This window comes from Poecilia mexicana, unplaced genomic scaffold, assembly GCF_051168715.1.
Source record: "Poecilia mexicana isolate PSO_F unplaced genomic scaffold, ASM5116871v1 scaffold_9, whole genome shotgun sequence".
Lineage (NCBI taxonomy): Eukaryota > Metazoa > Chordata > Actinopteri > Cyprinodontiformes > Poeciliidae > Poecilia > Poecilia mexicana.
Window position 1 is genome coordinate 15,254,001 of NW_028263378.1, and position 26,457 is coordinate 15,280,457.

Sequence of the window (26,457 nt, forward strand, 5' to 3'; positions counted from 1 at the left end):
AGGTTCTATTTACATTGTAAAATACCTTAAAATGAGCATATTTGATTAATTTGATAGTTCTGAAACACAGCTTATAAAAAGCCAGATTTTATGTTTACAAAAATGAAAATGTTACTACATATAGCCAGCAAAGGTTTATTTTGGATTCCTAAAGAAACTGGCATCACAAAGAAATATATGCAAGCATATTAATGGAAAGTTGAGTGGAAGGACAAAGTTTAATAGAAATAAAAAATGAAACCAACAGAGATAACATCAGCCTTGAGAGGTTAATCAAAACCCATTTAAATTAGGAAGTCAGTCATAAGGTTTTTGAATCTTTTCTGATTCAAAAACATTCTATTTTACTTGGAAATCAAAGTCTTGGAATGTGGAGAAAAGAGGGACAGATTCCAGTGTTGGTCCAGTGTGTTCGTTAAAATCCAGAGTCAGCACCACCATCTAGGAAATTTTACACTTCATGTTTCCATCTGCCCCTGCCCCCAAAATACATAAACCGGGTATGAACTGATGATGGTCGATTTAATGTTCCTGGGCGCGAAGCTCCATATTGTTCCAAAAAAAGATTGCTATAACGTCATTATTTTCAAATACTTGAGTATTGTTTATTTTAATAAAAATCTCAAAATATTATTGCAACTCACCTCATATGGGCTTATGACTCATATACAAAACGATGTCTGAAAAATATCCATTCATTAAAAAATAAATAAATAAAAATCTTTGGGGCACCCCAAATATTAGCCCTGGGGTACTGCCCTTGTAAGCTCTTTCTAAAGTCTGGCCCAGTGCACAGTACATGAACACACTTGTTATAAAAAAAAAAAAAAAAAAAAAAGCGAGATACCCATTTGATATGCCACTCTGTGAAAAGAACGCATACATTTTGGGCTGAATAAGATAAATAAAAAAAATCTTAATCACCTTATTTTCACTTGTTTGAGAATCACCTTTAAGCAAAACTCTGGAAAATTATTTTCTGTTTGTATGGTTTAAGACCCACGCCCCCCTCCCGTCCCCGACAAGCCCCTTACAAAACATTCTAGAAACGGCCCTGGAAACAGGATTTAAGTGGAATTGCTCACGGAACTCAGAGCGCTTCAAACGTGTAGCTTCGCATGCTTCTTCTATTCTACAGGTTGGACGGTACATAGCGGCGTTTGCTTGACGGCGACACTCCCCCCTGGTCGACGGGAGCCAGACGCAGCCCACGGAGGAGTGGATGGCTTCTGTAATAAAAACACATGAAGAGAATTGAGGAAAAGAAGATTGGTCGGGGGCAAAGCCAGCGACACGGCGTCCTGTTCCTTTCGCCTCTTCCCCGGTGCGGAGCCACGGACCCGTGCGCCGCTTTTTTGGGAGGGGAGGTCACACTCGGGCATAATTTCGCTACGACTAGCGAGAGCTCCGTGCGAAATGCCGTTTTCTGTGTGGTTTCTTTGGTTTACCGAGCTGACACGGAGATATAACTGTACTGTATCCCAGCCTAGCGGATCGGAGTGAAAGTCCGCCATATTCTGCCTTACCACGCCCGGGAGTGGAGCCATTGGAAAATAAACGGACAACCTCGCTCATGTGTTTTTCTCGCCAACGCAGACTGCGAGTTGGAAAACAAACAAGGTATTTCAGAGATTTAAAATACCATCAGCGTTGAGGACTTTGGAAAGAGCCTGGCCGGAGTACGGATGACAATACCTATCCAGATCAGTGCGGATGGTGTGTTTTAAAAAGATCTGTTGATCATACAGACACAGAAGATCAGATTATACCCATCGACCGAGCAAAAAAATTCAACTCAACTCGCTTTCTATTCTGTTAGAAGCTTTCAGCAGGCCCAGAAAGCGAACCGAAACACAGGGAAGAGGGTGGGAGGGGGTGGGGGACTCCAATAATTCCTCTCAAATATCTTATTTTCCGTCTCTACTCCAGTCTGAACACGCAGACTCATTACAACAGCGGTTTATCACCTAAAGCCGGCCTGTATGAGGACGTTATTTGACATTCACAGGCCTCTGGTTTTCCCTCCGCGACAAATGTGAAATCTGAATGACTCAATACAGAGGGGGGGGAACAAGCGGAGTTATAGTGCGTGTTTGAAAAAGGAAAAGGACCGAGAATGACCCTGGAATCCATAATTGCGTGCTGCCTCAGCGAGGAGGCGAAAGAAGCCAGGCGGATCAACGACGAGATCGAAAGGCAGCTCCGCCGGGATAAGAGGGACGCACGCCGGGAGCTGAAACTGTTGCTTCTCGGTAAGCTTGGCTGGGGGAGGGCAGCGGGATGTGGAGCCTGCATTCCTCCTTCATCAGAAATACCTCTGTGGGGAGGAGGCGGTGGTCTGGTGCTGGGGCTTCCCACCTGGGTGAAGTTGGAGGGGAGAAGTGGTTGAAGTGTCTCTCTCCGTTTTAGGAGTCTAGTGCAGAGATTGGCAGCAGGGAGAAGGCCTAGGTGGCTTCCTGTGTTTAAAACCACCTGATTTGAATAACTGTGACCTGTTCGTATCGAGGAAACAAAACCACTCGCCGCCTGCGCTATTATGACGGGAACCAACACCTAAAGTACAGCCGGCCCAAGGCAAACACGAACTTAGTAGCTGATTTTGTCACTCAAGTCAAGTTTCATAAATGTTTTTATTCGTACAAAGCTTGGTAAAAGCGTCCCCCCCCCCCTGGTAAAGTTGTACTTGTTAAATTGCAGTCAAGGCCAGCTGGTTTTGTGCTCCACCTTTCTAAACAGTACATGTATTGAGCAACAGACTTGATTTAAGGGTTAAAGCTACATGCAGACCTCAAGCTGTGGCATTGTTAATGAGTAAAAGGAGCTTGTAAACGCAGGAGGACGTGAATCCAATAACCATTTACTGACTGAAAATATGCGCTCTGTAGTTAGCCCATTGACATTTTGGTCAAGGTTAGGATATAATTGAGCTGATAATGAAAGATCAGAATGAGCCACATTAGGGTCAGATGTGCATTAAATGTCTAAATGCAGGTCCGTTTTCATCTGATCGGAGTAAACAGAAAAAGGAATTAGCAGGGCTCAAGCACAAAACAAACATGACTTCATCTCTGGTGATATCCATAAAGGGACTTGATGCCAGTCACCACTTCTCCGACAGTTGAAATGTTATTGACACTTAAAATGTTTTGAACTATGAATTATATTGTTCATATTTGGAGTTTAATATCACATATGAAATCAGTTCATTCAGACCAACTCAAATAAGCTTTATTTTGAGTATCTCACATAATTATTTGAATTGCTGAACCTGAAAATTCTTCCTACAAAAAAAAACCTTTTGACATCTTGACCAGTTTCTTCTGCTTTTTTCCCCCTAATGATTTCATGCAAGAAATCAGAGTCATGATTTGTTTTCTTAAAGAACATCTACAGGTTTACTTCCTTTTAACTCATGTTGTGAATTGACTCATCATAAATCCATATAATGAATGTTATCCTTACTGTCTTAAAATGATTCAAGGTGAAAATAATTGATTTATGTCTGGCACTAGCTATAAATATTTTATCTACAACATTTGGATCAATTTTCCCCTTATAAGTTTAAGTATCCCCCATAATCGGCTAAAGTATATCATAGTAAAACAGTTTGTAAAACATACAGAAACGCTTGGAAGGAAGAATGAAAACTTAAAAAGAATTGTGTATTATTATTATTTATTATTATTATTATATCAATGTGTTAAGGGGGTAAAATTAGGGAACAGTCGAAAATATAAAGATATCGTATATTCATAATTTATTAGAGACTACACATTTTCTGGACACCATTTAAGATGAGGTAGAGTTTGTTTGAGTTTGAGACTTATTTAGTATGGGCTGTTATTTCCAGCCATAACTACTGTACACTCATACGGTAAAACTTTAAACTGAAGTTACACATTTCATCCTTCTCACACAGAGGTGACTCACTGTTGGAAGAATCATGCAAAGCCAGATGAGGAATAACGTTTAAATGTTTGTTAGTCGAATATGTTTTGAACTTGTACAGGAATGACACCAAAAACACCAGGAACAGGGGTGGAAATTTTTAGGCTGTTTGCATATCGATTAGATGACGATTCAGAAAGCCAAGATACGATGATAAATCAGGTTGCATAACATTGACCTCACACACACACACACACACACACACACACACACACACACACACACACACACACACACACACACACACAATGCATACAGATGTTTTTACGTGTGCTCCTGTTTGGGGAGCCACAGCGTGCTAGCTGCTACTCATCAGAGGAAGCGCAGTGGCCGAGAGGTCGCATTCTGCGGGAATTTCTTCCTATGCATCCCATGTTGGAGATATTTCACCTGCTTGATGATCCCACACTCTCGCTGTCATTTCAGTGAATTGCAATGTTGTATCAGGAGATCGTGCCATAGCACAAAAACCCTGATTCTCAACAACTCTTGAAGGCAGCACATCCTTTGCAGTAATAGTTGGAATGAACTGTGTCATTAACTTTTGGTTTTTAGTGTGCTCTAGTTTCTTGTGTTTCAAAAGATTACCTTTCAGTTTCATGCGTCTTGCCTTCGGCATGCATATTGCGTTAGACCCTAAATTGACCTTAAACTAATCTAGTTTTGACATTTGTTGATTGAGTCAGAATCATCCACATCTGTATGGTTTCCCACCTGGAAAAAGTAGAAGTTTAACTTTTTAAGACTGTGTCCTAAACTGAAGAAAAGAGGGCAAGCTACTTAAAACTATGTCAACTTGAAGACAAAGGAGTGGCTTATTTGGTTGTAAAGTCATTATTGTGATTATATTTGGACCTGAATACGACTTTCAGTTGTAATGATTATATTTGGAGTGTACAATGCGTTAACGTTTAAACATTGATATAGAGGGTATTAATGTTGTTTGGAATGCCCCCAAATCAGATTCTGATTAGGGACCCATACAGCTTTTGGCCATCTCTGCCTCAAAGGCCCTTCCAGGTGGTGTGCTTATTTATGAGTGTGACAAATGTTGGCTGGGCCAAAGTCTGCCCTTTACTGGGTGTAATCAAAACAGTTTTGCAGTTTAAAGCCAAACCCTGGCAATGATTATATCACAGGGCTGCAGGAGACGCTTTGGAGCCCTGCTGCCATTCATTTAAAAACATTTGTGTTTAACCACTCAACCACTATTGTGTGCAGTATGAATTCTTTAAGTCAAGTATAAAAAGATGGCCCATGTTTACTAGACCTGGGCCGGTACCTGGCATGAAGGTATATCAAGATGTAAGCAATAAGGGGTTTCAAAACCATTAAAATTTTCGTCATATAGTTTTTAAGGTTAAAAGTCTGATTAGCCCCAGTTTTTTCCATCTGTATGGAGCATATTCTAACTGGCTAAAAGGATAAAATAAGGCTTCAATACTTTCCATTAGTTATAATAGTTAATGTCACTGTTTTCACATGTTTTCTGTTAGGAAAAACAGTCAAGTTGTCATATTGACCAGCAAATTTCAAGTTGTTACCTTATAAAGAACCAACCAACAAAATGGCAACAACATTCTGAGCAATTAACATTTACTTGGAAGCTGACTATGTTTAGCAGTTGTTAGTCTAAACTGTAATAACACACAGAATAGATTATTGTTGAAGCTACAGGTGTATTTAAAAAAAAAAAGGAAAAGAATAATTTTATAATTTTTTTGTTTTTAAGTTTAAAATGGATTTGTTGTTACTGTGAAGCCTTGGTATTTTTACTGAAGTCAGTCGTGTCATGTCGGCCCACACCCGGCTTTTCTATTTCAACCTGTTTTGTTACTAATGTAAAGTCCGGGGAAAAGGAGGGTGGTTGACATTTCCTGTAATTGTCATACTTGAGTAATACAAGTTCTTTAGTAGCCATCTGCTTTTTAATTAGACTGAGCATAAAGAACGTTAGATGTGATATCGGGCTGTGGAAAGCGGTGCCTGATACCCCGGTTCTTTAGGAAAGGCACCCAGAAAATCATGCAAAGGAAGCTGGCTGGACCATCACATCCTAGTTTCTACCTCATGATGGATGCGTGAAAGTGATGGATCAGCAGATGTTAATGGGCTTTGCTCTCCTGTAACATCAAATCGATGTGATGAATATCCAGTAAAAGGGTTTGAATGAGCTGACTGCCAGCATTCTTAAATATGGATATTTTTCTCCTTGTTGCCCCATAAGCTTTCATTAATCCCAGCAGTTTGCTTGTTATTCAAACACTTGAATTGTCAGTAACAGATAATGCATAAAGGAGGTTAAATCGGTGCTAATCCTTGCTGAGCTCCAGTTTTTTTTTTTTTTTTTTTTTTTTTCTTTTTTGGCGTTGCCACTGCTAGAAATTCTGGTTCAACTTCTAGCACTAATAAGCCGCTTCTTCAGAGAGTCCAACTTTCAGCTAGACCAGAGAAAAAAAGGGAATTTCTCCAGGAGCTCAAGTCGGGCTTGTATAAAGGGAAACAACCAATCAAAATATTATAAGCACCATATTTAAAGTCCTGGAGTTAGTATTGTTTTTGATCTTCTTGATTTAATTCAAAAACATAATAAAAGCAAAGAATGTCAACATTAATTTATGACCAAATAACTTCAATAACATTCACGCACTATCTCTCATCCTACTGCTGTTTATCTTTACATCTACCATCGCAGTTTAAGTAGCTCATTGTGTATAGCTGTGGTTCCACAAAATCATCCAATATAATTAACAAATGCAGAACGTAACTCTAGTTTCCCAGTGCTGCTGGTACCAATCAGATCGGCTGAATTGTGAAGCAGCAAGTTGTTTTAAAATATTATCAAATGAAGCTGGTGGTCTTATGGCATTTGTTTGCAGGGATGTTGGATAAATGATATGATTTCTGTAGTTAATCTGTCTGCTATCCTCCACAAAGCATCAGTAAGAAGTAGAGGGAGGGTGAACCGTTTTCTGGATGAGATTGTTAGCGGTGTTGTGACATGGCACTGACATGGCTCTTTGGTTGTGGAAAACCATACCACTTCTAACTCCGGTTAAATACATAAACGGCTTCGGTTGAAAGCCCATTTCTTTATGTTTTGAAATCGGTTTAGTCTGATTCTTGTATTTTATATGTCTGTCTTCTTGTGGCTCACTCTAGTAGTACGTGTGTAATGACATAATGTTTACAGAGAATGGGCTTAAAGATGTGGTCCTATAAAACAAACAAAACGTTTCGAAGCTGAGCTAAATATGTTTTTGCAGCCATGAACCACGTGTTTTGTTTGTCTCCAGAAAAAAAAAATCTTACTTTAACAAAAAATATATATGTCTGTCCAGCTCACATATTTACAGGTTTAGAGATACAGGCTATGCCAGAACAATAGACCTAGAGGTGCTCTACAAAGCAGAGACGCTTGTCCGTGTTGCAAGAAGAAACGTACAGTTGCTAAAGCAATCTGGGCCGACTACCATTGATTTAAAGCTCACTTAATGTAACTGCTGATCTTCTCCACTTCATAGAAACATTGTGTGTCTCTCTGTTGTGTATTATTACACACCAACACTTCAAGTGGTCGACTTACCCAAAAGAAGTTGTATGTGTGGTTCGATAACCCATATTCTGTAAGTGCATTGTGGGTTTTTAAACTCCCTAATTGTCTCGTTTCCTGTGGGACTGGATCGGAAAAGTTTTGCTTTAGACTGTCCCTTGCATCGAGACAATTTTTTCCTCTCTCAAGTCATTGTGGCTTTGAGAGTAGTTTTTTTTTGTGTGTGTGTGCATTTCAAACCACTAATGTTAATGTTTGCATAGTCTTAATAATATCTATGCAACCTGTGTATGTCGAAACCTTCGGACAACACAATTCATTTGGAAGTTACAATGATTATCTTACTATATCAGTTGTAAGTAGCTATATACCCCCCATTTGCCCCAACCTACCTCCATTTAATACCCACAATTTCTTGTTGACTAATTTCTCATCTTGATGTAGCATTTTTGATTGTCATGAATTATAAACAGCAACAATTGCAATTAAATTTTTAATTCTAGTGTATAATACACATAGTTTCACAACATACATTTAATAGATACCTGCATGGCACAGCAATCATAGTTCCACTAGCATAAATACTGCTCTTGAAAAAAAATTGCAACGCACTTCTCTGGGACACTGGTCCTGCAAAGAAGTGTAGTAGCACTAAACTGCACACACAAGCTGCATTTAGTCATGTTTTCATGTTTATCGATTATTGATGTACTCAATGAAAAATAGGTTAATGGATTTATTTAACTGAATACCTCCAAATGCAACCCTCAAAGTTACTTTGTTGTCTTGAGATGTGGTGACTGTGGCCATCGGAAGATGCTGAACTTGATGACGTGTTCAAGAGATGATTTGAGCTTTGTGGCATGGTGCATTGTTTTGCTGTAAGTAGGCATCTTGAAGATGGGTGCACTTTGTGGCTTTAAAGGAGAAGATATGGTCAGCAACAAAAATCTTGTTGGTTGGTGATGTTTTAACATTCAGTTGGTATGCTTGTTATGGTTGAATGACTTCATGTTTGAGTCTGTGTGAATTGCATTGTCTCAGTTTTCTGGTATTAATTGACACAAGTGGCACCCAGTGAGGTCTTCTGCTTTAGACTGTCTACTTCAAGGTGCAGCCCATCCATCCGTTATCTTACGTACTTATCGTCTATTGTGTCTATTTCCAGCAGTCAAAGGGCGAGAGTGAGGGTACCCCCTGGACAGGTTGCCAGTCCATCGTAAGGCAACACAGAGACAGACGGGACAAATAACCATGCACGCACACCCACACCTAGGGAGAATTTAGAGAGACCAGTCAACCTGACAGTCATGTTTTTGGACTGTGGGAGGAGCCAGAGTACCCAGAGAGAACCCACGCATGCACAGGGAGAATGTGCAAACTCCATGCAGAAAGACCGGGATTCAAACCCAGGACCTTCTTGCTGCAAGGCAAGTTGCAAGCTACCAACTGCACCACTGTGCAGTCCTCGAGGTTCAAGTTGTTGTTCATTCATGGATGTCATTCCTTATTCCTTGGTTATAATGAGTAATCTTTTAATGTACTGTTCTTTTTTTAACCATCTCTGACCATTTTCTTCAGACCTATAGCATTAACACACGCATTTTTATCCATGCACTGCCACCACTGCTCACCACAGTGAGCACCATAATCCCATGTCTTCCCATTTTTGAAGCTCATTTTGATGTTCACTTTGAACATCAGAAATTTGTCTTCAGCATCTTTAAATGCACTGAGTTTAGTTGCCATGTGATCCCTCATTCAGATCATCTTATTGATTATTGCGCCTGTTGATCAACTGATGAAGGCCCACCAATATTACGATCCTAATCCTTCTTGGAATGTCAAAATAAGTAGGCGCTCAACAACGTGGTTTGTATTTGAACCACTTTAGGCATTTGGACGGTGCGCTTGATTGTTGCTACATAAAGCTCAACGCTGGAGAAATTCTCCACAGGTTTAGGTTTCAAGTTGTAAGCCACACCTCTATGAAAAAGAGCACAGAACCCCTATATTCTAACGGTTTGTTTTGTATAACGTGAAAGGACAGGTACATTGTGAAAAAGGGAGTTTACACGATTAAAATGAGGCTTAAATTGCCAATTATGTTTAAAAGACAATTGGATAAAAAACCCCTAATAAAGTGGATGTTGAGTGTGGATGTTGAGTGTGGTCTTACACACCAGACTCAAACATTCAACTTAATTAGGCTTTGACTGATTAGTGACTCAATTATAAAAGTGGCACAGCCCAAATTACATTCCTTGGAGACCATTGGACCTACATTTGAATGGCTGTCTCTTTAACACATGTACTCTTTTACTGTATTTAACTGTATACGCAGACTAAATCAGTGACAAAAACATCTGACTCCACTGGAACATTTCATGTTTTATAATTACTTTCACAGTGACTAAGCTGTGTTTATATCACAACGCTGAACTGCTTTTCAGTTTTCCTGCATGTTTGTGGCACTGCTTTATTTGGGCACAAATTATATGTTGTTGATTTTTTTTTTCTTCTCTTTTGGGGGGGTTTTCAGAAACATTTTGGTACAGGTTTATCTGCACAATCACTCTCAGCTGCTTTTAGAAGCCAGATGAAAGCCGCTGTGGGAACTTTGTCAAGGCCATCGCTGAACAAAGTCCACATCAGCGTGTAACCAGCCTTTAACAAACACGTTTGTCACTGAGAGAGGAAGAACGCCGAATGTCACATGATTCCTGTATGAAAGCGGCTGGATCAGCAGGGCAACAGAAAGCCTCTAAAAGTAATAAAAATGTTCGATAAGTTAAATGCTTCACACGTCTAAAAGCTCTGAGAGTGTTCCTAGCGATAGTTTAAAACTGAGTGTTGAGTAGGTTTTAGTCCCAGGAGAGGCTTCCTGAAAGTGAAAATTAAAACAACCCAACAGTCTGCTTAATAAAAGATGAAGTTCATATATTACCATTTCCTATTATTGAGTTGAAGAGCTGCTCTGTGTTGTCAGATTCCTGAGAGGGGAAAGTAAAACTAGATTTTTAACTGACATTTTATTTTGTGTTGAAATACTTAAATCAGTCTTCTGACATTTAGAGTTTTAGAATCAGGGCAACGATTATTTAAATTGTGAGTTTAGCCAGATTATGCAGGAGGGTAACTTTTTTTTTTTTTTTTGCTTGCAATTTTTAATTCTTCAGAAAAGGGCTTTTCTCGTCAGATGTGAACTTTGCAGGTTTTGCTAAGCTTTTGGCAGGATTGCTGCTGAAAACCGAGTGCTTGTACAAAGGGAACACAGAGTATTACAGTTAAAAGCTGAGGGTAGAATGATATTCTTAGGTTAACTGCTTGAGGCGATGCAGCGAATTTATTCTGTTTTCACACATGAATTTGAGTTTGCTGCATTGAACAAACACTGATGCTGTGGACACACAAACCCACACAGTTTGTTCATTTCCTTTTTTGCCATCTGAATGAGTTAAATTCTTGAATCTTGTGGCTTGTCATCATAGCTGCTGAATGTCAAAAATGGATTAATTCCGGGTGTGTTCAGGCTGCATGATATTAGAAAATCTTTTGATGGCGATATTTGTAAATATTCCAATGATATCAGCTCCAATATAGACCTGTTCTCCCCCCCCCACCCTCTTTCTCATCTCTGCTTCCTACCTAATGTGACCTTTTGCATTTTTAGGCTTTATCATTGTTGTCCAGCAGAAGCATCTGCTGCACTGGCTAAGTAATCTCAAACTTCAGCTCCTCTTGGTTATGATTAAAGCATCTTTTAAGATCCCACAGTCCTGAATTATTTCGAGGAATTTTGTCAGAAAGACTGCAATTTATCAACCCAGTGTAACTATTACAACCAAAAAGAGATCACATCAGAGGAAGAACTGTTTTTTGCACTAGGCCACACCTTACTACTACTAGTTAGAAAATACTTTCCCCTCCTCAATGTCTAACCTTGTTAACATGCATAGTTGTTTCAATGGGAAGACGAAACCAGCTACATCGCAAAGTTTGACAGATGGATGAAATGCTCTGTGTTCTTACAGTAAAATTATGTTATTTCTGTCAAATACAAAATGTGATTATAGCTCTGAATCTGGCCGTTTGAAGAGTTTTTAATGTGTTTTATCTGGCTTGGGTTGATAACCGTTTTAATTACCTGTTTAGAGCAGTGGGTGCATTTTACATTAGTGGTTCAAATCAGACATGGCCGAGAATTAGGAATGTCAAACTTTTTTCATCATCCTCTGCTTCTTTTTTACGTGGAGTTCCACAAGGTTCTGTTTTCAGTCCCCTTTTGCACATATGTTCTAGCCCTGACTCTATGCTCAGGAAACATGGAGTTTTTTCCTATAGATATGTGACTATAGGAAGGTGGCCGCCACCTTTTGCAAAACTAGTTCTACTTTTAACATTTAATTGTTATTTTTTTGTTTTATTATATAAATGCACTACTTTCGAAGTCATGATTTTTATAATTTGTATAATAAACAAAGCTAGTGTGATATTTTTTTTTCATGTTGCCGATCCATTTAATTGTTATTACAGGAAAACAAATTCTGCCATTTTCTCTTTGTGCTGGAGGAGGAGGAGGAGGGGAAAATGCTTATCAGCAATGTATTGTTAACTATTTGCTTATATAGGCAGGGTAGAATAAATGATGTTTACTCAGAGTTGGGATTCATCAGCTCCAACTAAGAAGGGAGTGTAGATGATCCGAGGACTACTATACATGTTTGTAATGTTATGTAATGTTTTCACAAATTACCTGTTTTTTTTTTTTGTTTTTTTTTTTCCTTTTAGGTATGAATGAAACGTCATCCATATTCTTTGGTTGGAGACGCACCAGTCAGATTTTAGAAATGGTTATGTTCAGCTGGACATCAGGCCCAATGTCCTGCACCTTCTAGGTGTTTCCCTGCTGCCTCACACCTGACTTAAATAAATTATTAACAGGCCTCTGAAACAGTTGATTGCAGCTGAGGAGGCAATTCAATCTTTTAAATCAGGTGTGGTGGAACAGAGACACATTTAAGGCATAATTGACTATGAGAACAAGGGTTAAGAAACACTGACCCAGATTAACTTACTCCAGTTTAATGCAATGTACACAGAGTTAACTTTTTTTAAAATTCTTTCTTTTGACTGATTTATTGCAGAGCCAGTTCATTGAAATGCTGGGTTTTACTGTTCATTCCTCCGTGTTCAAGTTTCACTTGCTAGCATTTGGATGTGTTGTTTAAATGAGTTGTATTTGTTTTTATTCAAGCATTTGCCAAGTAATGCCTTTGACAAATAGAAAGTATTTATTCCTATTCCACTAGTAGAAAGATTAGCAATAATTCAGAATTATTACCTGAAACAGAAAATGCTTAAAAGTCCTGACATCTTATGAAGTATAGAGAGGCATGACTTCTGACTATTATTCCCTGTCACCAAAGTGGAGCCAGGTCAACCCCAGCAGGGATGTCTCAGTTAAGGCCCCCACCTTCTTATCCATTTTCAGCCATTGTTGAGGTGGATAAACTGAGCTGCCACATGAGCAAATCATCCTAGTCTGTGGGATGAATATGCAAAGAGTGGCATGAGTGTGGGGTTTTACATGGGTGGCAGTTTGGGCATCAAATTGTGCTGGGGTGTGCCTGACCACCAAAAGTGGGAGATGTAATAATAGGGTAGGCTGTTTTTGGTGCTTGGTGTTCTGCAGCAGCCTTCAGGCTGGAGGGCTTGGCTATTGACCACTTCACGATGTTTTTGTCTGGCTTCTAAATTAACTATCGTATGATGGGAAGACCATTTTCACTTTACGATAATAGCGCCGGGCAGCAGATTTGGACTGATGCTTGTTGTTTCTTCCACAGAAGTTAATATGGCTTAAATTGGTATGGAACGTCTTGCAAAAGTATCATTGTTTTCATGTTTGTTCACATTACAACCAAAAACCTCGCCACTGGGATTTTATGTTATCAAAACAAAGTAATCCATAATTTTTGAACGTTTGTCGTGGATCTGTATTCAGTCCCATTTATACAGATAATAAAATCTGTCTTCAGAAGTCAAATGCTTTCTAAAGAAATTCCCTCTGGTGTGAAATAATGACCCAAAACACACACCAGGTCAACCATGCTTTGGATCAAAAAGTGTTGTTAGATTCAAACCAGTCAGTTGTAGCAAAACTTAAATGGCTGTTCAGATGCTCTCCATTCAGTCCGCCTGAGCTTCAGCTGTGTTGTAAAGAATAATGAATAAACCTGCTGACGTAGATCAATGATATGCAAAGCGTGTACCTGGATGCTCCAAATCACATGCCTCACATGTCACCGCTGTGCTATTTTGTTTTCGTCTGTCTCCCTATGAAATACATTGACATTTGTGGTTGTAACATGGAAAAATGTGAATTTCAAGTGTTACAAATACTTATTTAAGGCATGAAGATACAATGCAAACGAGTGCAACCTTTCAAACTCATCCCCACGTCTTCACACCCAAATACTTCCTGTCATCACTCAGGGGAGAGTGTTGCTCTTGGTCTGTCACCAGAGCAAGCAGACCGGAAAAAAGGAACCCACACATGTGAGACTGTAGGAGTGAGTGAGCACATGCTGCAGGTTTGAGACCAAACACTGTACATGTGGGCATATTGATTTGTGTTTTTGTTTTATTCAATGTTTTGGCACAGAAAAGTAGGAGCTTGATTCCCATGCATATTGTTTTTAGCACTGATAAATTGAAGTACAATTTTATCACAACTAGTCATTATTTACAAATGAGGTATATTTTCTCTATTAGTTGCACTAGCTTCAGTATCGTCACTCACAGCTAACTTGTTTGGTATTTGTCAACTTATGTTCCTACTTCAATGTTTTTTGGGGGGGCAAGAAAGACATGAGGAGAATTGAATGTACATGTTTATAGTCACCACTACTGCTAATAAGTCAGAATCTTTTTGTTTCATATTTAAACACAAATTGAAGCGAAGGGCTTCTTCGGTTGAAGTAAATCATAAGCAAAAAAAAAAAAAATCTGTTACTTTATGCTCTATACAAGAATGGAAACATGTCACCTCCTCTGGCGTCTTTTTAAAAGGACATTAATAGCTTTTTCCATGTGTAGGGAAATGTATATAACGTGAGTCAATGTTGGTTATTAGCTACAATAGCAACATTCATGTTTATATTAATTTCAGCCCACATTTCTATGTCTGTGGATTCCTACCAGTAACACTTTTGCGTCGTCAATGTGTCCGTGAAGGATTACATTCTCACCACTAACCTAATGCAGGTTTAGTTGTCTCTGGCCAGGCCGACTGAAGAGTGTGTTCACAGCTGCATTTAGTTCAGTAGGGACACAATCGCATCACACTGGCTGCAGTTAGTGCCACACTGTTTTTACTCTTCTGGAAAAACTGCCAGAGCCAATGAAAACAGGCATGATTCATGTTGCTTCTCAGCAAACAAGCTAATATGCACATTAAGGAAATTTAATAAGGCGTAGTAGTAATAAAATTACTTATCGCTTTTGGGGAGAATGCTGTACAGTTTCGGCGTACGTAACTTAATTGTTTCAATTTTGTCCGTTTCTGTCGTCATTTAAAACCCGGTACGGCAAATACACTGTAAACAAACTCTGTCCTTTTTTTTTTTTCCTTCCTTGTCTAACTTTTTAGGAACTGGTGAAAGTGGGAAGAGCACATTCATCAAGCAGATGAGGATCATCCACGGTGCCGGTTACTCCGATGAGGACAAACGGGGTTTCACCAAGCTCGTCTATCAGAACATCTTCACGTCCATGCAGGCTATGATCCGAGCTGCAGAGACGCTCAAGATCTCCTACCAATTAGACTCCAGCAAGGTATTTGAGATCTTTCCCCACAAGCCTCTTAAACGGGCAGAAACAACAGAAATGACTGTGGTAATTAAAGGTCACAAGGGTTTGGGATAAAGTGAGTAAGTTCGCTCCAAGTGTTTCAGAGCGCAGCCGAATATTTTTAGAGTGCAGTCTATCTTATTTGGAGCAGCCATCCATAATAACTTCCTGCTGATTTTTACGCTTCCTGTGTCCTTGTAGCTCTCCAGAGCTCCATCACACCCTTTGTGCACGTCTCTGTGCTCTCACATACAGTCGGTGCACACATACGGACAAATTGAAGCAGAGAAAACCAGACACCGTGTACTTTTTCTATCCGTCATTTCAGCTGCTGGGTTTTACTCAGATTCCTCTTTGGCTTGAGTTGCCCCTGTAGTTGTAGCTTTGGGAGCAGGGGGACAGCCTAGAGGTTGGCATTATCCCAACCTCTAGGCTTGGGATAATGCCAAGCCTAGAGCAGTTTTTGTTGTTGTTGTTGTTGTTGTTGTTGTCTTTAGTGGTATTTTCAAATATTTGATAAAACTTAATTAAAAACTGACCTCTGAACTAAAGTGTTTGATGCTAAAATTTGCTTGGTGTTTAGGTTTCCTCTGCAGTCTGGAAAAGTAGTGAAAAATCTGAATTTTGGACCAAAATTATATGTAATCTAAAATTAAAATGAACAAATTTTATTTGGTGGTTTGACATAAGAACATTACTTGGATTGTACCGGGTTTCTGTTGTTATGGTTTGACAATTTATCTCCTCACTTGCGTCTGTATTCTGTCCTATTAGTGTGCATTCTTATCCATTAGTCTTGAACTTAAGAAATAATGCAACTAATTTGTGCACTTTCACTTCATTTCACATTATATTCTACATGTTTTTACATATTTTTTGTCTTTATTCTTCACATAGTGTTCGCTTTGTTGACCTGACAGAAATTACATCACCTCTTCACTCTGTGTCTCCTAACATGATTGGATTTAACCAGAAAATAGAAAATAAAAATCACATTTGAAGCCTCAGTTTTGGAGAATTGTTGAGGCAAATTAGGCATATATATATATATATATATATATATATATATATATATATATATATATATATATATATATATATATATATATATATATATATATATATATAAAGTCTTATCAATTGCTACCCAATGCAGTTGCAGAGTAAAACTTTGCCCATTTGCAGACTTTTTCTGTTTTTTGGCTTTTTGTCATAACCTGAGTTAATGTGAAAAGTTTTCAAATATTTATTAAGGGAAAAATGGAGTCTTGACAAAAGTTCAGTCTGGAAGACTCTAGTCGCACCTGCCTCATCAATCAGCGCCCGCCTCTCTGCAACCTGGACCTATCGGCGCGGACCAAGCCTCGCTCCAGCCAATCATCGTTTGGGCTTCAGTTCAAAAGGACCTTCACCCATAGCCTCCTCTGCTCACCAGCTGCGATCAACCCACCTCCACCCCGTCTCCACCTTCTGCTCCCGGCTCTCAGGCCTCATCTTCCTCCGACCGCCGCCACCAGTACAGGCCCCGGGGGGTCTACATTCCTATGCTGCATCAGGAATGTTCATCGAGCTCATCGAAGTCCAGCTCGATGTCCCCGGCTGGGACCTGAACGCCAAAGGACTTTTTATTTTCATGTTCATTTTGTCATTAAACTCTTTTAATTGCCTTCTTTCTCCGTTTGAGTCTCTCCAGATTGAACTAAAACAACCTTGTCCTAAGTGAAATTCTTCCCATTGTTAAATTATTAACTAAACTGTGATTAAGAAAAATGTTTTGTGTCTGACAACATGAAGCAGCCTACAGGCCATTAAACCCAGATCGAAATCTCAATCTGGTATAAATGCTGAGGTGTGATCTCCACTAGACCGTTCATTAATGAAAACCCTTCAGTTTGACTGAAATCAAGCAAACACATCTAGTTTTCACAAACTCTTGATGTCTGTTGTCACAAAGAGTGACTCAATTGGTTGTTTGGTTTGGAGACAATCACTTTTCCACAAAGCACTCGCTTATTTAAAATCACTATTTGGAAACTGCTTCTTACATGTACTCGGGTTATGCTGTGCTGATATTAAATGTTTTCCGGTGATCTGAAACATTTGATTGCGAGACAAAAAGCAAAACCAGAAGAAAAGTGCGCGGGTGTAAATTCTCTTTCATAACGCTGCAGGTTCCAGCTCACTTGTGTTCCTGTGTTAAAACGGGAAGTGCTTGTCTGGGACAAAGGATGGTCCTCGCGTCACATGGGAAGTGAAAATGAAACCTGACAATCATGTTTGCCATGTATCTGGTCATTTACAGTGCTTAAAAGGCAGATGCAGCTAATATTTGCTCATTTTAGTGACAAAGTTGTGCCTCCAAAACAATTTAGAAGCGTACGATGAAAGAACCCCATGTTATTGCATTTTAAGCAATGAAATGTCTATTTTCTTGTTTAAAAAGGATTTGAATTATTTGTTTATGTGTATCTTTTAATATATTATTTTATAATTGTATTAAAAAAGCTTAAGTGGTTATCTGCAGGATGTACGTACCTATTTTTTTTTATTGGAATAATCAACAGATTCATCAATTTACTAAAACAATCGTTAGCCGCAGCTCTAATTGGTTCTTTCAATGGATTTCAGGTTGATTTATGTCTTATGAACCACTGGGCAAGTAAATTACAGTGGCATTATGTAATAACACGTCAGTAACTTTGTAGACAGTTTTCTACTAGACGCACGTGAAAACAATGACGAGGTTTGCAAATTTCCTGGCTTCTTTAGTTTAAATCTGTGAGAGAAACGGCCTCGGCAGGCAGTCAGCCGCATGTTGCTCCCTCAAACACAGAAAACTTTTGACAGGAATCTGGGGCAGCAACGCTTTCTGCTTAATTTCTTTAAAATCCTCTGTGGGATTTCAGCTTCAGATATTAGCTGCATGCTGAGCCTGGGGTCCAATAAAATGTCCCAAGTGATTGAAAATATGAACTAGTAATAATGAGGACACTGGCTTTTTGTAGAAATCTCCTTTGTGTATGTGTGTGTGTGTGTTCTTATTCACATTTGTTTTCTTTTGTTGTTTTTTTTACCATTTACAGGTGTTTCTGTCTTGTCTTAGCAGTTTTTCAGTAATGTTTTTTCTTCCACTAGACTAATGCCAACATCGTTAGAGACGTGGACGTAGAGAAGGTCACCAGGTTGGAGAGTCCTTACATAGATGCCATCAAGAACTTGTGGAAAGACCCCGGCATCCAGGAGTGTTATGATCGAAGGAGGGAGTACCAGCTCTCAGACTCCACTAAATAGTGAGTAGAGGAGGACGTCAGCTTGAGCTGCAGCTCTGTTGTAGATGCCATGGTAATGAGAAATCATTTTCTGCTGTGTCTCTGTAGTTACCTGGACTCACTGGACCGGATCGCCCAACCAATCTATCTTCCCACCCAGCAGGACGTGTTGAGGGTTCGAGTCCCGACCACGGGCATTATCGAATATCCATTTGATCTCCAGAGCGTCATATTCAGGTGAGGAGCCATATAACTTTGTAGACATTCATATTTCAACATTATTCTGTAAATGTTCTTAATTTATCGAGGAAAAACTGAAACGTGAAAAGCTTTTTTTGCTTCGACAGTTACTTCAACTAAATTCATAAAAAAAAATTTTTTAAAAACTCAGTAATACCAAATGTGTTGTCTGGTACACAATGGATCTCCTGTAGCAGTCTGTGCTGCGTCGGATCTGAAACAGATTCCCTGTAGTACGGACTGCTAAAGGACGGTCATAGCGAGAAAGATTAATGATGATGAAGATGATGATAACTGACTCTTCGGCTGCGACAGGATGGTGGACGTCGGGGGTCAGAGGTCGGAGAGGAGGAAGTGGATCCACTGTTTTGAGAACGTCACATCCATCATGTTCCTGGTCGCCCTCAGCGAGTACGACCAGGTGTTGGTGGAGTCTGATAACGAGGTAAATTTCTGGGGGGATTTGGGGACATTATTTTGTTTTGTTTCTGTAAGAAAGGGGAAGAGATTCGCTCCAGGAGAATATTGCATTATTATGCCATTATTGACATCTGTGTCAAGGTGTTAAAACCAGATTGATGAGCAGTTTAATTACCTCCAAACTGACCCGTTCTCTTTTAACGTCATCTTTTCGGTTAATCACTGAAATAGAGTATCTAACCAACATAGCCATCCTTCTCTTCTCTCATCCTCCCTGCTCCCTCTTCGGTGCACTGAAACATTTATTACAGTCTCTTCTTAATGAGTTTGAACACTGTGCTTTAATTAAACTCTCTCTCTCTCCTCCTCTCGCTTTCTCCTTGTTTTTGTCCCACCTTCACCAAACCACGCCCACTTTCACGTCCCCCTGTGCAGAACCGGATGGAGGAGAGTAAAGCTTTGTTTAGGACGATAATCACATACCCCTGGTTCCAAAACTCCTCCGTCATTTTGTTCCTGAACAAGAAAGACCTGCTGGAGGAGAAGATCATGTTCTCCCATCTGGTCGACTACTTCCCAGAGTACGACGGTGAGTAGCGCACCAAAGAGCTCATTTCTACCAACTTACCAACTTTCAGCTGCTTGAAAGTTGGTAATGATGGGCCTTCATGTGAAGATTAGGCACACTCTCACTTTTTAGGTTTTTGGTCTGGAAAACTCTGAAATCTATCAGTATTTTGAAGTATGAAGAAAGGAAATACAGAAATATGTCTTTTTCAGCATTTATTTAGTTTGTATTGTTCTCTCTCTCTCTTTGTCTTTCTTTCTTTCTTTCCTTCTTTCTTTCTTTCTCTCTTTCTTTCTTTCTTTCTTTCTTTCTTTCTTTCTTTCTTTCTTTCTTTCTTTCTTTCTTTCATCAGTCCATTGTTCAAAGTAAGCAGATGTTAAGGACTGAGAACTTTGTATATTTTATACTTCATAATTTTTTCATGGAAAACATCCTGTATTGAAAAGAAGCGATCAAAACATCACATGCTATTTGCTCATACAGCCATCCTTACCAGTTTCCTTTAAAATGAAATATTTGAAACAAATAACATGTTAAAACACCAGAAACAACTCGATGACATGTTGGTCACAGTGCAGCTCAGCTTGGAAGCCATAACGCTGAATGCATATTTTTCTCCTGTTGGATCCAAACAGAACCACATACACAACGATGAGCATTGTGCTCTGTTTAAAAACATGTATCTAACTAGTCATTTAGAACGTAAATTTTGCTGGAAAGTGATAATTTACAGGAGTGAAACATTTGTTTGCTTGTGGACGACTAGACAAACAGCTGTTGCCCCCTGCTGGTGGCTGGATAGAATGCAGGTTCACGTTTGTGAGTTGTGCATTTCTTTGCTGCACATCGTTGGATCCTCTGATGTTTGAACTGTCAAATTGTTGCTCTGACTGTAGCTGAGAACAAGTTCAGAGTAGGAGCTGTTTTTTGTAGGTGTACTTCATTGATAACGTTCATGAGAATAAGTCAAAAAGGGCAGGAATCTGGCAATCGTACTGCAGAAACGTTTAACTGGATCTGCCTTGGTATAACTTTAGTGATGTATATTAAAATCTAAAAGACAACTAAAAAAAATGTAAAAAAAAAAAAAAAACAAACAAAAAAACTACTCTAAAGGATTTAACTAACCAGATAACAAGAGAATGAATATCCATGTGAAACACGCTATCAATTAAGCCAGTCCACTAAGCAATTAATCAATTAATTGCATAATGAATTAAAATGATCGCAATAATTTTCAATCTGATATTTTTTGAAGGGAAGTTTTGTTTAGGGATGTCATAATACATTTTATTTATGATTTCGGTTGTGTGTGGTCTTTATTTACGTTTTATTTATTTTTGGTTGTCGTGTTTAAACTATCTTCCAGTTCCTGTGTGAAGTACTCTTTACAAAAGTTTATTGTCTTTGGGACGGTAAACTTGCATTATTATGCTATTATTAATACATTGGTATTAATAATAGTATTAATAATAATAGGGTCTTAAAACAATGATATCGCAGTAATTTCTGGGTCAGCTTCTCATGCAGTAAAATGTGTTGTCATGACAGACCTACTAGCAACACTGACGTAAACAAGCATTTAATCCGTTACTAGCTGGTTGCTGATGTTTTCCTTCCTCTGCAGGACCTCAGAGAGACGCTCAAGCAGCTCGAGAGTTCATCCTGAAGATGTTTGTGGACCTGAATCCAGACAGTGATAAGATCATCTACTCTCACTTCACCTGCGCCACCGACACGGAGAACATCCGCTTCGTCTTTGCAGCCGTCAAAGACACGATCCTGCAGCTCAACCTGAAGGAGTACAACCTGGTGTAGAGTGCGGCTCCTCCCTGAAACACTGACTGACTCGATCTGTGAAAGGATAGCTTTCACACACACAAATACACGCTTACAAATTATCTAAGGAAAACAAAATCTAACGATAGCATAATACTAATTTATTTGCCCTTTTTGCGCGAGGGGTTTCATTTTGCTATTTAAGGAGCTCCATCACATCTGCCTTTTTATAAACTACCTTTCTTTTTGTAACCCTCCTCATCTATCATCCTCTCCAAAGGTTCGCCATGAACGTTAGCTTAACAGGAAGTGATGTAACATCTCTCTTATCAATGGCCTCTTTTTTTTTTTTTTTTTTTTAATGCATCTTGTCGGCATGTCTCTTGTAATGTTGCCATAAACTGTGATTTTTAAATTATTTGAGATTGATTTGATATTGATTGACTTCAATCATTATTCTTGTTCTAATGTTACATTGCTTTGGTACCATTTGAGCACATTTCCTGCTTATTCGGACACAAACGTGAAGTTCAGGACAAGACACAAACGTGAAGTTCAGGACAAGAAGGAGAAATCGCCTGAGCGACGGGGTGTTGAAGATGCCTTCAACACCCCGGGACGAGAGGGGCTCTCGATTTCTGACACATTTACTAAAAGTGTTTCCTTTAAACCGTGCCACACCGAAGCTTTTCTTTCAAATTGTAATTATTACCGATGCCAAAAACAACTCGAGCACAAGGATGCTGGTGAGGAAAGAAAAGAGCAGGAGCAACAGACTGACATGTTGATCGACCATCTGAGTCCTGCAGGTTATGAAGTGTTCACCGTCCAGTCCAATCACAGCTTAGCAGTACCTCTGTGTCCAATCACGGCCCGGCTTTCCAGACTGTTGTAGCTGAACTAGAAGTGGAGAATAAATGTGGTTGGTTGCTACGTAAAGAGGCAAAAAAAAAAAAAAAGGGCAGTGTTGATATGCAGTTTGTACCAAAGTAAAGCCCTTCTTGTTTATAATTGGCACCTCTTTACATGCGACTCTCAATTTACTTTGGACTATGTTTTTTTTTATTATTTCCCTGCAACATAAGCCTGTAATTTACATTTATTGAGGCATAGTGCAATTATGAATGCTATAATCATTGTACATACATCTCTCTCTCTCTCTCTCTCTCTCTCTCTCTCTCTCTCTCTATCTATATATATATATATATATATATATATATATATATATATGTGACAGCATCTTTGTTGGCTTTGTAATCATTACTTTTTTGGGCAGATTGAATGTTCAGTATTGAAAATGTGTATCTGTGTAATTGTTTGTCCAATGGCTAACTCGTTTTTTTTTTGTTTGCTTTTTTTTTAGAAGAGGTAAAATTCATTTACTGGTTCTGCTTTTGTTTCCTTTCATTTGTCAGATGAGAATGTACATTTTTGCAGGGTTTCCCCCAGTGTATTATAAGCCTGGCGGCCCACCAGGCTTTGCTTGTGCCCCACCAGGCTTAGCATTGCTTATTTATTTAAGTTTTTTTTAAACATCTGCATTTTTTAAGACTTTGTAATTGGTGTTCAGATATTAATCTTCCAATAACACATAATTATCAAGTGACATTTTCAGATTTTCTGTCAACTTTAAACATTTTTTTAACTCAGAAACACAACGGATCGCTGGATGAATGACTGCTGAGCGTCCCAACCACCGGGCTTAGCAAGCTTTCTGGGGGAAATCTTGTTTTTGTGTTATGTTGTGTTCATTTCTCATTAACCAAACATTGCTTAGCTTCAGAATGTGGAACATTAGTATCAGATTAGTGCTAATCGAAGCCGTTTCCTTAAATTTACAGTTTCTATCCTCGTCTTTGAGAAATGGCGACCTGAATCACATCTGCACGATTAATTCTAACATTCGAACTCTTAGCAGGCTTCAGATCAGAGCGCTTTTTTTCCTGACGCGTAACTCTTTGATTCTGGAGTCTTTTTAGTAAGTATTGATGAGCTTTAGAGCCTCCTCAGCACATGCTGTGGTCCTGAACACGCTTCTCACCCCTTCGCATTAATAGCCAACATGTTTCGTAGGATCAGAACGGTGGAGCCAAGCTGAGAAGGACGGCAGGAGAGCTCCTGAGTTTAAGCGTTTTTGAAGACGACTAAATTTTCTGGGAAACTTTCCTGCATACTGAGACAAAGTCAGTGTTGAAATCAAGTAATTAATGTACAAAAACCCAAATTGTAAGTAGAATGAACCATTTAGTGATTCTTTTCAAATTCTTTTTTTTCTACTTTTTCATCTTGATCGACACAGTTTCATTAGAATGTACAGTATTGGTTCTTTTTTTTTAATTTATAAAACGAGAAAAATACAGTTCACGTGTACATATTGCCTTATATTATTAAGCTGTGCCTCTGAAGTCTCTTACAAAGGCACTTGTTCTTTTTTTGTTTTTGTTCTTGTTTTTTTGTGAGAAGTGAAGCTAAAGCAGCTGATAATGTCTCGTTGTAATTTTTGTTTTGGCTTGGTGTTTTTTTTTTTTTGTTTTGTTTTGTTTTGTTTTTCCACGCTGTGAGAAGCTCTGGGAACAGCTCTGATTTGTAGCTCATGTGATGTAACAGCAGGATATTATAAGCACATCATGAACGAACTGGAATCACATTTCTGTTCATTTCTGTTGTCGCATCTGATTCATGTCTTAAATGTTTCTACCACAGTGCATTATGATGCATTGAACTGCCTGGCACGGATTAAAACAGCATGGAGGCGTGCAGAATGAGATTTTATGTATATTGCCACATTCAACTTTATTTTGATATCCATTTAACACGTCAGCAGATAAAAAGCAACTCTCTTTTTTTTTGGGAGGGGTGGGGGGATGTTTTGGATGTTTTAGATGTGGTTAAAAGAAACACTTTACACAGCTAATTGCCAGCCCAAATCTAGCATTTTGCACCATTTTACATTTATTGGCATTCCTGGCACAGATTTATAAAAGGCTTTTAAATAAATAGATGTTTTATGGCAAAGCTTAAAATCACACTTAAGAAAATGACTTGTTTTTCTTTTTTTTTAATCTTACTTTCTTTAAAATTATTGCTCTGACTGTAGATCTGAGCTGGTTTACTTTGGTATTTATTCCTGTCTTAGGAGAATGAACACATCGGCCTTACTTGAAGGATGAGGGTTTGCTTGTCTTTCCCATTTTGACGAGTGTCCAAGAAAAAAATTGACCTCTTTCAGGTCATATTAACACCTCAGTAGAAACGATAATGAAACGTTCCTGAATAGTCCGGAAAATAAATAACAGAAGTTTGTGCGGTTACCTTTATTTAATAGGAAGTGTGATTTTGTTTGTATATAAGGGAAAAATGTATTTAAATAATTCTCAACCTTGAGGTTTCTATGTGACAGAAAATGATTTGGGCATCTAAAAATATAACAAAACTGTCTAAAACAAATCACTATTTACATTTTAATTTAAAAAAGTGGCTTAATGAAAAATTATATGTTTACCTTTCTCAAGAAGTGATAGAAAAAACTAGCAATATCACACCAAACTTATCCCACTGTTTGTTTGTTTGTTTGTTTTTTTGCATATTTCTACCAGAATTTTGACAATTTATGTCTGCTGATGGGACGATTAGGTGTGTGGCCTCCTCACCATCACCCTAATCTTTAGCTCTCTCCACAGATTCTCGGATCACACTCAAATCCAGACTTTAGCTAGGCCAATCCAAAATGTTAATTTTACTTCCAGTCAAAAGAGACGTCTTAGAAAAACCAAAGCACTTCAAAGCTACGGTATGAATAATTTTGGCCTTTATTTTCTTAATGTTGGATTGCTTTCCTCTTCTGTATAAATCTACATAGAATAAAGGGTAAATTGTATTTATTTATTTTGTGTGTGAGGTCATGCTACTGTAAAGAAAGATTGATGCCCTCCAAAGTTTTTCAACCAACGTCACCAGGGGTGCCAATAAGTGTGTTGGGTGGTGCAGGTGGAGTATTGGCTGTATTTCCGGAGCTTCGCCTCTAAAGCTGGCGTCCGGTTTCAACTCGTCAGCGCTGCCGAGTCCTCGGTAAGAAATTCAGAAACTTGTGTCGCTGCTCTTGTAAAGTGGCTCTTAATGCTTCCCTCTTACTTTACGTGGAAACCTGTCGCCGCGCTGGGTGTGAGCGGACACACCGTGATCTTACCTGAGCCCCGTTGGATCACGCAGATGACCCGGTGTGTCGGTGCATCTCCGCGGTGTCGGTTCTGTTCATGTGTTATTACACACCGTCACGAAGTAACAAAACGGGATTGCAAATGTAAAAGTGTGATTGAAGTCTGTGATCAATATGAGCGATCTCTTCATGTTCGCGTCTTTCTGAGCAGGTTTTCCCCCTTTGTACTGATTTGTTGTTGTTTTTTTTCCCCTCCCCTTTAAGCAAGCTGCTGATGCAGACTTCGCGCGTTTGGCCTCTGCTGTTCAGATTTCCTGCAGTATGTTTCAGAGCAGGTCCGTGTGTTGACAACTGTTTGAATAAAAAGAAGTTCCCATGAACTGCTCTTAAACTCTGTCTCTGACACGTTATTTGTACTTATTTTTATTTTATTTTTTGGTTGGTTTAAGCTCTCCCGCTTGTGATGAATTTTGAAGCATTTTTCTATAAAATTGTGTTCTGTTTCCATAAAATTATGTTTTTAGGTGAAGCCTGTTTCATAATCTTGCTCTTTACATCTTAAGGGAAAAGGTATTTTTGTTCAACATAAATATTGAATTTCTTTGAGAAACATTTTGCTAAAAGCTGTCGACACTGGCAGAGGATTGATGGTTGGTCTTTGGGAATGTTC

At 38.9% G+C, this 26,457-nt stretch overlaps 1 protein-coding gene across 2 annotated transcripts; it reads left to right on the forward strand.

The window, feature by feature from the left end:
• The first annotated feature begins 234 nt into the window (after positions 1–234).
• On the forward strand, positions 235–26,178 carry LOC106924508 (guanine nucleotide-binding protein G(q) subunit alpha). Of its 2 annotated transcripts, none has more exons than XM_014998257.2 (7): positions 235–2,252; positions 15,156–15,340; positions 18,491–18,645; positions 18,733–18,861; positions 19,180–19,309; positions 19,720–19,873; positions 21,480–26,178. In XM_014998257.2, the coding sequence occupies exons 1-7, from the start codon at positions 2,117–2,119 to the stop codon at positions 21,668–21,670; spliced, it is 1,080 nt and encodes a 359-aa protein (XP_014853743.2). In that variant the 5' UTR covers positions 235–2,116; the 3' UTR covers positions 21,671–26,178. The 2 variants fall into 2 exon arrangements, with proteins under 2 accessions (XP_014853743.2, XP_087864956.1); XM_088008830.1 differs by having other exon boundaries at positions 236–1,620.
• Positions 26,179–26,457: the final 279 nt, after the last annotated feature.

Bases quoted from the DNA above. Each gene is read 5' to 3' on its own strand.
- LOC106924508 (XM_014998257.2), top strand. From the start codon at position 2,117: ATGACCCTGGAATCCATAATTGCGTGCTGCCTCAGCGAGGAGGCGAAA. The intron at 18,862-19,179 runs GTGAGGAGCCAT...CGGCTGCGACAG, and splicing joins CTCCAGAGCGTCATATTCAG to GATGGTGGACGTCGGGGGTC. The intron at 19,310-19,719 runs GTAAATTTCTGG...CCCCCTGTGCAG, and splicing joins TGGTGGAGTCTGATAACGAG to AACCGGATGGAGGAGAGTAA.